The sequence below is a fragment of the Protopterus annectens genome, chromosome 8.part0 (assembly GCF_019279795.1).
Source record: "Protopterus annectens isolate FY-2018-M chromosome 8.part0, PAN1.0, whole genome shotgun sequence".
Taxonomy (NCBI): Eukaryota; Metazoa; Chordata; order Ceratodontiformes; family Protopteridae; genus Protopterus; species Protopterus annectens.
Window position 1 is genome coordinate 733,730,549 of NC_056741.1, and position 11,896 is coordinate 733,742,444.

Consider the following 11,896-nt stretch of genomic DNA (forward strand, 5'->3'; position numbering starts at 1 on the left):
TGAAGGTGAGAGCTGCTGTTATTGTGGTGGCTACATTCTGGAAATTGGCATATAGTTCCAAAAATCATGGGTGCACCTCTTCCCAACAGTGAATGCTAATAGGAGAATATAAGCAAGAGAAATGTTTCATTTTATTTTACATGATTGTAGATGTCATTTGATGCACTATTGGGATGTGGATGGTGGAGCTCCCATATCCTTGCTTTCCAATTTATGTTTCTTAATAGTGAAACAAAAGTGTTACTGAGGAAACAAAAACAATTGTGGATAAACAAAATATAGCACTTATAGGTCTGACATTTGACAAATGCTAATTTCTTGCCTTCTCTGTAGACTCAGCATGCCCACCCTGTGTTCATATAGGCTTTTTCTGGGTAACCAGTTTATTTCCATATCACAAAAGGCTTGCAGTGGGTAGAGTGATGGCTCTAAATGGTCTATAGGGATGTGTGTGGAGTGTGTGGTGTGTTTGCAATACGGAAAAAAAGCCTGACAACCTACTTCCATGCCACACATGCCTTGTAAAGGCAAGTGGTGGGGTTGTCTGTTCAAAGGTCACTACAGGAGTGAGGTATAACTTGACAGCTATGGATTGCTGGATTTTCTGATAAACAGTTGAATAGAGGGAATGTAGTACCAAAATGAACTATTAACCAAGAAAAGGTACCACAAAGACCACCAGGTTGTAAAATCCGGAAATCCACTTTATTCCTAGACAAAGGTTAAGACCAAAGAGAATGACGAGCAATGGACATATACACAAACACATTAAAATCCCTGTATCTTCATCGCTGTGGACTTCTTCAGATGTTTAATGACCCATAAAAATAAATACAATTCAAAACAAGGTAATTATACACTACTCTGTAACATGGTCCTAACCTCTTTTCTTTAAAGGCAAACCAGAAGTACAGTGGATATAAAAAGTGTACACACCCCTGTTCAAATGCCAGGTTTTTGTGATATAAAAAAATGAGACCACAATAAATAATTTCAAAACTTTTCCCACCTTTAATGTGGGGTCTACTTTATTCCCGTGAAAGCTGAATCGGTTGAATACAATTCGAGCAACACATAACGAGCGAAATGCGAATATGTCGAATGCACTAAACTACGAAATTTAAAATTTCAATCTGTCATAGTTGGCCAACCCCACCGCCCACAACATACTACCTACCGAAACACAATAAAAAACAACACATGCACACACTAACCAAAACCCTACTTCTAACCCTAAAGTAAAGCACCAAAACCCTACTTCTAACCCTACACTAAACCTTATATACACAACTATCTATGCACTACTCTTAACCACTCCCTAACCCTAAGGTCGTAAACTACCGCACACTTACCCTACTGAGTTATACCCAAACAAACTAAATATTCCACACACATACACTTAACAAAACCCTACACTAAACCTTATATACATTACTTATCTATGCACTTACCTTAATCCACACCCTAACCCTAAGGTCCATAACTATCGCACACTTACCTTACGGAGCTATTCCGCAGATGGGCCAACTATGCGAATTCGATATTTCCACTTTTGCGGTTTAGTGCATTCGATGTACTCACGTTTCGCTCATTATGTGTCGCGCGAATTGTATTCAACTGATTCAGCTTTCACGGGAATAAAGTAGACCCTTTAATGTGACTTATAACCTGTTTCATTAAAATGAAAAACAAATGTGTTAGGGGAAAAATATAAAAAATAAAAAATGTACAATAAACTGGTTGCATAAGTGTGCACACCCTTAAGCTAATACTTTGTTGAAGCACCTTTTGATTTAATTACAATATTCAGTCTTCTTGGGTAGGCGTCTATCAGCCTGGCACATTGTGACTTGGCAATATTTGCCCACTCTTCCTTGCAAAAGTGCTCCAAATTTGTCAGATTGTGAGGGCATCTCTTGTGCACAGCCCTCTTCAGGTCACCCCACAGATTTTCTGTTGGATTTAGGTCTGGGCTCTGGCTGGGCCATTCCAAAACTTTAATTTTCTTCTGGCGAAGCCATTCTTTTGTTGATTTGGATGTATGCTTGGGGTCATTGTTGTGTTGAAAGGTGAAATTCCTCTTCATCGTCAGCTTTCTAGCAGATGCCCGAAAGTTTTGGGCCAAAAGTGACTGGTATTTGGAACTGTTCATAATTCCCTCCACCTTGACTAAAGCCCCAGTTCCAGATGAAGAAAAGCAACCCAAAAGCATGCTACTGCCACCAACATGCTTCACTATGGGGATGGTGTTCTTTTGGTGATGCAAAGTGTTGTTTGTGTGCCAAACATACGTTTTGGAATTGTGGCCAGAAAGTTCAACCTTGGTCTCATCAGACCATAAGACATTTTCCCACATGCTTTTGGGAGACGATGCAAATGTTATTCGTTTTGCAAATTTTAGCCAGGCCTGCATGCTTTTCTGTGTAAGAAAAGGCTTCCGTCTTCCAACCCTACCCTATAGTCCAGACATATGGAGAATACGGGAGATTGTTGTCACATGTAGTAAACAACCAGTACTTGCCAGAAATTCCTGCAGCTCCTTCAGTATTGCTGTAGGTATCTTGGCAGCCTCCCTGACCAGTCTTGTCTTTTCATCAATTTTGGAGGGATGTCCAGTTCTGTGCAGCATCACTGTTGTCCCATATTTTCTCCACTTTTTGATGACTGTCTTCACTGTATTCTGCGGTATATCCAATGCTGTGGAAATTTTTTTGTACCCTTCTCCTGACTGACACCTTTCAACAATGAGATCCCTTTAATGCTTTGTAAGCTCTCTGTGAACCATGGCTTTTGCTGTAGCAGGCAACTGAGTAAATGTCAGGAAAATCCTACTAGGACAGCTGAACTTTATTTGGGGGTAATCAGAGTCTCTTTAATTGATGGCAGGTATGTATACCCAAGAAGACTGAATGTTGTAATTAAATCAAAAGGTGCTTCAACAAAGTATTAGTTTAAGGGTGTGCACACTTATGCAACCAGCTTATTGCACATTTTTTTTATTTTTATATTTTTCCCCTAACAGATTTGTTTGTTTTTCAATTGAATTGCACTGGTTATAGGTCATATTAAAGGTGGGAAAACTTTTGAAATGATTTATTGTGGTCTCATTTTTTTATATCACAAAAAAACTGACATTTTAACAGGGGTGTGTGCACTTTTTATATCCACTGTAAGTGTCTAGTACTGTTCCATAAAAATAGCAACACTCGAGGGTCCTTGTCTCTTGAGCCATCTTCTCTCTTGCCACTGTGATTATATTGCTCCATGGCATCCTAGTACAGAACTGCATGTGTTCTATATGACAAAATTTGGCACTGATGCATGACTGCTTTTAAATTGTGTTCCAACACTTTTTGCATCTTAAAAACTGATTGCATAGTTTACATAAAAAAAAAATCACATTTCAGACAAATGTTTTGTGTTTTAACTGCCATTGGTAATGAGTGGCCATGACTGGGGAAACTGTAAAATATTATGCTCTAGATATGATATTGGATATTTATCAAAGTTAGTAGTAAAAGATGATTTTTGCAAAAGCATATTCCTATTAGTGTTTTTAACTTATTTTAGGCACACTATAAAATAGCTATCATTATTTAAATAATGACAGAACTGTAATTTGGTTTGAAGAAATGTATTATGCAGTCCTTGCACAAACATCCATTAGTTAAGTATTTGAACATTTTTTTTAATTTATGCATAGGAATATGCTTTTGCAAAAATCATCTTTTACTACTAACTTTGATAAATATCCAATATTGTATCTAGAGCATAATATTTCACAACTTCCCCAGTCATGGCAGAACCTTTAATGATAGATTAGCTTCTATTAACTGGTCCCTCCTTAAATACCTTCCCCTCGATGATGCAGTTCTACATTTCAATGGCACATTTCTGGATATCCTTGACTCCTTAGCCCCCTTAAAGAAACTTAGAGTCAAAAATACAAACTTTTCTTGGCTCTCTAAGGATGCCCCTCTCTAATGAAAAAAGGACAAGTATTGGAAGCAATGGTTTCAAACAAAATCCACAACTCTTCGCCAAAAGTATAAAGAACTCCGTAACCTTTCAAAAAAAACAAATCAACAAGGACAAGAAAAGATACTATTATAATGCTCAATCTACTCTGAATTCTAACCCAAACATATTCTGGCACTCCATCAACAAAATTCCATACCCAGGTAATCCTACAATCCCCAACCCCTTCCCAAATAATTCTTCCAAGGAAACTGCCTGTCATCTCAATACTCACGTCATTGAATCTATTCAAAAACTCACCCAAATGTATCCATCTGACAGCCCCTCTCTTCCCCCACAAAAAACAAACACAAACACCCCTTTCACTCTTAAACCTTTTCCCACTGCCTACGTTAAATCCCTTCTTCTTAAACTTAAAACTTGCTCTCCTTCTACTGATAACCTCCCACCCTACTTCCTTAAACTCACAGTCCACTCCATAGCCTATCCTGTCTCAGTCTTAATTAACCGATCCATTCAAGAATTCACTGTCCTAGAATCTTCTTACACCATACCACTACACAAAGGAAGTAACTCCACAGATCCTTCCAACTATAGACCCATTTCAATTCTCTGTCCAATCTCCACACTTCTCAAAAAATGTATACATAACCAACTTCTTAAGTACCTAATCAATGGTAACCTCCTAACCCCTACACAGTACGGCTTCAGACCTAATTGTAGTACCTCCACTGCCCTACTCTTTCACACGCTGAAGCCATGGACAACAACCAACTAGTATCCTGTCTCTTTCTTGACCTATCCAAAGCTTTCACTACTGTCTCCCATTCTAAACTTATTCCGAAACTAACTGAACTCAACCTTTTCCCCCTACAATTAGCTGGTTCTCAAGCTATCTGTCAAACAGACTCCAGCCTGTTAGATGACAATCTGCCTGTTCCCCCTTCCTACCTATCCAAACCGGTCTCCCTCAGGGCTCAATTCTTGGCCCTCTCCTATTTAGCATCTTCACTAATGACCTACACTCCTCCTGCACATTTTCTTCCCTCATACAATGCGCAGACAACTCCACTGTCATCTCTATCTCTGGCAAAATCTCTAACCTCCTTTCTATAACACAACATACTTTCATTTCTGTAGAAAAATGGCTAAATGAACACCAACTTTTACTTAACCCCAAAAAGACAAAGCTCTTTCTCTTCCTACCCAAATCGCTCTCTCACCACTAATCCACTTTTACCATTCTCTCCCTCAATAAAACTCCCATCACAGCCGATCCCCACACCAAATTACTTGGAACTATAATTGATGACCATCTAAAATTCGACATCCATATACAACAGTGTATCAAAAAAAAACAAAAAAACTAGGCCTTCTCTACAAAAATAAAATATTCCTCACTCCCAAATCCAAACCTTCTCTTGCTCAAGCCTTTCACCTCCCTTCTCTGTGCCTCTCCAATCCTAACCCCCCCCTCCTGTCATCACTCCTATCCAAACCTGAACAGGCCTATAACAGCATAGCCAGATTCGCCAGTAACCTACCATACAGATCTCATCATTGCCTTGCCCTGAACCAATTTCAATGGCTTGAATTCCCTCAACTCTTGCTTGTCTCACAGCTGCAGCTTACTCAGTCCCTGCTAAATAAACCCTTAGCATGCCTGTTGCTCTCATCATTAATACCTCACTATACACCCATCACAGCTGCAGCTTACTCACTCCCTGCTAAATAAACCCTTAGCATGCCTGTCGCTCTCATCATTAGTACCTCACTATACACCCATCACAGCTGCAGCTTACTCAGTCCCTGCTAAATAAACCATTAGCATGCCTGTTGCTCTCATCATTAGTACCTCACTATACACCCATCACAGCTGCAGCTTACTCACTCCCTGCTAAATAAACCCTTAGCATGCCTGTCGCTCTCATCATTAGTACCTCACTATACACCCATCACAGCTGCAGCTTACTCAGTCCCTGCTAAATAAACCCTTAGCATGCCTGTCGCTCTCATCATTAGTACCTCACTATACACCCATCACAGCTGCAGCTTACTCACTCCCTGCTAAATAAACCCTTAGCATGCCTGTTGCTCTCATCATTAGTACCTCACTGTACACCTATCACAGCTGCAGCTTACACACTCCCTGCTAAATAAATCCTTAGCATGCCTGTCGTTCTCATCATTAGTACCTCACTATACACCCCTCACAGCTGTAGCTTACTCACTCCCTGCTAAATAAACCCTTAGCATGCCTGTTGCTCTCATCATTAGTAGCTCAGTATACACCAGTTTGCCTACTCTGTAGCTCAGACCAGTACCTACTAGACATCTACAAACCTAACAAAAATATTGGTAAACTCCTGTATAAACACTCGGTCTCCTACACCTGGAATAGGCTACCCCTTTATATACGCAGCATTACAAGTTACACTTGTTTCAAATCTGAAGTTAAAAACCACCTCCTAAACTCCAAAAGCTGTCCTTGCCACAATCCCCCTTGAACTCAAACACCCCTTCTTGCCACAACTTCTACCAAACCTATGTCTTTCAACTGATAAAAATCTTAAACTATTCACACTTCAGTTTAACAATAAACAATGATTTTCGAGTAAAACAAGTCAGTCAAAGTAGCTGTTAAACCCTACTATGCATACACTTTCGAATTCATCTGCCACCTCTAATGTAATAACCAACAGTGAACCAAGAATTTTAGCACAAAAATTTATATTGTTATTCTGCATGTGCCAGATTTCAGGACTGTACATGATACTTGAACTAAGCTGTTAAACTGTATTTTTGCATATACTTGGTTTCATCTGTACCTTTTACTGTATACTGTAATCTGCTAATATTATTGTATCACATTTATATTATTTTTTCTCTCTTCTCCATCTTTTTGAACAATGTTAAGTTCTTATATATTTAATGTACTGTAATCTTTATATAAAAGTTTTGTATATCTGGAGCGTTTCTCCTCCGATCTCCACTGGAAGTGGGCCAATGGTTCAGTTGGACTAACCCGGTTAACAAATGGCAAATAAGTAAATAAATAAATAAATAAATTTTTTTTCATCATGACGTGGGTCATAGCAAGCCTACACTGTAACTTTGATGCAACATTATTAAAATGCTAGTTTTCATTTCCCCAGGGCTTTCAGGGTTTATTTATGGAAAGAAAAAGGCAGATTATTTCTACTAATTTTGCCTTCAACATTTTGTTTGACTTTCCTATATGTTTTTACCTTATCCCCCCACCATACACACTCATTTTGGGAGAAGATATGTAGTATAAAGTGTACCCATGTATGGTGTAAGCGTATACAACCCTTTCCATATGCACTGTTTGAGAGTACATACCTCAGGGGCATTCCCAGCTACTCTGAGGAATTATACCTGCAGTGGGATTCCTGTATAACCTTCCCCAAGGAAAACAAGCAGGCATTAGTAGCTGATATTCTCCTCCCTGTGAGGACCCACTATCATCCATGCTGCAAATCAAACTCATGTTGACAGGGAAGTAGACAAACACTTTATCTATGTGCCAATACATCCTTGAATTTACTGTTTGCTGTTTCTCTTCTTGGAGAGTAAATATTTTAAATATGGAATAATGACATGAATTAACATTACCATGTATGTTATCTGTGAAATAAACTGTTTTCACACTAAGGTACATAGAAAATATTTTTCAGTTGATGATGATATTATTTCCTGAAATGTGTCTCTGGCTTCTTGGGAGTGACTGCATGGTATTATGATGGAGTTATGCAAAGGGTGACAGGAATAAACAAGATGTAGCTAATTTTTGCTTCTATTTTGTATTTATTTAGGGATGTCAGTCATTATGAAGAACAAACCACATTGTATTGCTGAAGAGTGACGGGTTTAACAACTTCATTCACTACCAACCTATGGCTCCAGTTATCAACACGCTCCTGCAAACAATCACATTTTTCTAACATCTGCATAAATATCATCTGACTTATCTTGATGTGGATATCAACTACTAACACTATGACATAGTTTGTTGTGATGAGTGTTGTGATGTTATAAAGTGATACAACAACAGCCAACGAGGATAATTGTCATTAATGCACCAACAGCTCAACGTTCACTACACACTGATTAGGTTGCCATAGTTTCCTGATGAACACCTTCAGTACTGTGCAATTATTTCACCTATATGAGCCAAGCCACTGCAACCAGCAAATCCCACTGGACCAGCAGAGTGCGGGAGAGTGTCATATGCAGGACACAGTCAGGTGACTTAGGAATAACTGTGAAAGGAGGAGCGGAAAATGGACAGTTTCCATATCTTGGAAAGCTTGACCCAAGGCGATGTCACTGTATTCGTGGTGGACTGCACCAAGGGGACTTGATTCTTGAAGTGAATGGTACTTCTCTCTCTGGACTGACCATTAGTGACATTATGGGTGTACTCAGCACCTGCAAAGAGCAGGTGCTTTTAAAAACAGTGACACCAGGTAAGGAAACTTTGTTTCAATTTTTTACACACAGTCATGGATGTGCTCTTGGCAGTTCAGACAGTGAATGTCTTACGTATTTCCATTACCATGTAGTAAGAAAGTGCAGGTTGGTAGTGGGTAACTTCTGGAACTGGAAAGATGATGACACTGGCAATTCTTAAAAGCAGCTATTTTAGCACTTTTTTGGATAAGTGAGCCCTCATAACATTTAACCTTTCACCACAAATATATCTTAGCATATTGAAGGACTTACATTTCTTTGGTAATGGATGGGTCCCTAAAAAGAAATATCTGTAATTTAATGTAGAGCTCATATGGTTTAGAAGAGGTTTGTCAATGCAGTGTTATTCTCATAAGAAGCAGACAAGGCTAATGGGATGTTCTGAGCCTAGAAAGCAAAATGAATGAACAAAAAATACATCGTTTTCCAAAGGTGTGTAATAAATACTCATATTCCAAACAGCTATATGGAAGACTGACTAGTATTTTTACATTGCAGCCTGTCCTTATGCTGTACATTTCAGATTTATTAACATGTTAGGAATGTATGTTTACTAGAGTCTGAGGCAGATATTTCATTTTATGAGCATTGAATTATTTGGGCAAATGAAAATGACTTTGCAAGAATAAAGTTTAACAGTTAAAATTAATCTATGTAAATGGAAATTATTGAAAACTGTTCTTTAAAGGTTTTGTAAAATGTTGAAGGATTAAGAAATTAATATATGTATGCATGTGTCTGTGTATGTATATATGTGTATATATATATATATATATATATATATATATATATATATATATATATATGTGTGTGTGTGTGTGTGTATATATATATATATATATATATACACATATATATTTATACACACACACACACACACACACACATATATATATATATATATATATATATATCTATATATATATATATATATATATATATCAAATGGGATCCCTACTCTTCTTCTTTTGCTGCTCCCGTTAGGGGTTGCCACAGCAGATCAACTGTTTCCATTTCTTCCTGTCCTCTGCATCTTGCTTTGTCACACCAACCACCTGCATGTTCTCTCTCACCACATCCATAAACCATATCTTAGGCCTTCCTCTTTTCCTGTTACCTGGCAGCTTCATCCTTAGCATCTTTTTCCCAATATACTCTGCATCCCTACTCAGGACATGTCCAAACTAACATAATCTTGCCTCTCTGGCTTTGTCTCCAAACCTTCCAACATGGGCTGACCCTCTAATATACTTATTCCTAATCCTGTCCATCCTCGTCACACCCAGTGCAAATCTTAACATCTTCAACTCTGCCACGTCAAGCTCTGACTCCTGCCTTTTTGTCATTGCCACTGTCTCCAACCCATATAACATAGCTGGTCTCACTACCCTCTTGTAGACCTTTCATTTCACTCTTACTGGTACTTGTCTGTCACAAATCACTCCTGACACTCTTCTCCACCCACTCCATTCTGCCTGTTCTCTCTTCTTCAACTCTCTTCCACACTCACCATTATTCTGAACTGTTGATCCCAAGTACTTAAACTCGTTCACCTTCGCCGCCTCTACTCCCTGCATCCTCACCATTCCTCTGTCCTCCCTGTCATTCACACACATATATTCTGTCTTAGTCCTGCTGACCTTCATTCCTCTTCTCTCTAGAGCATATCTCCACCTCTCCAGGGTCTCCTCCACCTGTTCACTACTCTCACTACAGATCACAATGTCATCTGCAAACATCATAGTCCACGGGGACTCCTGTCTGATCTCATCTGTCAACCTGTCCATCACCATTGCAAATAAGAAAGGGCTCAGAGCTGATCCTTGATGTAATCCCACCTCCACCTTAAACGCCTGTGTCACTCCCACTGCAGAACTCACCGCTGTCACACTACCCTCGTACATATCCTGTACCACTCTTACATACTTCTCTGCCACTCCTGACTTCCTCATACAATACCACAACTCCTCTCTAGGCACCCTGCCATATGCTTTCTTTAAATCCACAAAGACACAATGCAACTCCTTCTGACCTTCTCTGTACTTCTGCATCAACACTCTCAGAGAAAACATCGCATCTGTGGTGCTCTTTCCTGGCCTGAAACCATACTGCTAATCACTAATCATCACGTCCCTTCTTAACCTAGCTTCCACTACTCTTTCCCATAACTTCATGCTGTGACTGATCAGTTTAATACCTCTGTAGTTACTACAGCTCTGCACATCACCCTTATTCTTAAAAATTGGTACCAAAACACTTTTTCTCCATTCCTCAGGCATCCTCTCACTTTCCAAGATTTCATTAAACAATCTAGTTAAAAACTCCACTGCCATTTCACCTAGACACCTCCATGCTTCCACAGGTATGTCATCAGGACCAACAGCCTTTCCGTTCTTCATCCTCTTCATAGCTGTCCTTACTTCCTCCTTGCTAATCCACTGCACTTCATGATTCACTATCCGCACATCATCCAACCTTCTCTCCCTCTCATTCTCTTCATTCATCAACCCCTCAAAGTACTCTTTCCATCTGCTCAACACACTCTCCTTGCTTGTGAGTACATTTCCCTCATTATCCTTTATCACCCTTACCTGCTGCACATCTTTACTAGCTTGGTCCCTCTGTCTAGGCAATCGGTACAGGTCCTTTTCTCCCTCCTTAGTGTCCAACCTTTTATACAACTCTTCATACGCCTTATCCTTAGCCTTCGCCACCTCTCTCTTTGCCATGCACCTCATCTCCTTATACTCTTGTCTACTTTCTTCATTTCCTTGGCAGTCCCACTTCTTCTTCGCCAGCCTCTTTCTCTGTATACTCTCCTGTACTTCTTCATTCCACCACCAGGTCTCCTTGTTTTCCTTCCTCTTTCCAGATGTCACACCAAGCACCTTTCTAGCCATCTCTGTTACTAGCTCTGCTGTAGTTACCCAGCTATTCAGTAACTCTTCACTGCCACCAAGTGCCTGTCTTAACTCTTCCCTGAACATCACCTCACAATTACCCTTTTTTAATTTCCACCATTTGATCCCTGGTGCTGCCCTCACACTCATCCTCCTCTTCTTGATCAACAATGTCATCCTACAAACTACCATCCTATGCTGCCTAACTACACCTCCCCCTGCCACCACTTTACAGTCTCCAATCTCCTGCAGATTGGCCCTTCTACATAAGATATAATCCGCCTGTGTGCATCTTCCTCCACTCTTGTATGTCACCCTATGCTCCTCCCTTTTGTTAAAATACGTATTCATCACAGCCATTTTCATTCCTTTTCGCAAAATCCACTACCATCTGACCTTCTGCATTCCTTTGCTTAACACCATACCTACCCATCACTTCCTCATCCCCTTTGTTCCCTTCACAAACATGCCCATTAAAATCTGCTCCAATCACCAGTCCACAATCCCGAGACTCTGAATCCCGA

At 39.6% G+C, this 11,896-nt stretch overlaps 1 protein-coding gene across 4 annotated transcripts in view; it reads left to right on the forward strand.

Annotated features, from left to right (window-relative positions):
• LOC122809006 (membrane-associated guanylate kinase, WW and PDZ domain-containing protein 3-like) overlaps positions 1–11,896 on the forward strand; it is a 1,354,602-nt gene that overhangs the window by 106,241 nt on the left and 1,236,465 nt on the right. For all 4 annotated transcript variants that reach the window (XM_044080191.1, XM_044080192.1, XM_044080193.1 and 1 more), the window contains exon 2: positions 7,815–8,468. In XM_044080191.1, coding sequence (XP_043936126.1) covers positions 8,168–8,468 — 301 coding nt within the window. In that variant the 5' untranslated portion in view covers positions 7,815–8,167. The remainder of the gene's footprint in view (positions 1–7,814; positions 8,469–11,896) is intronic.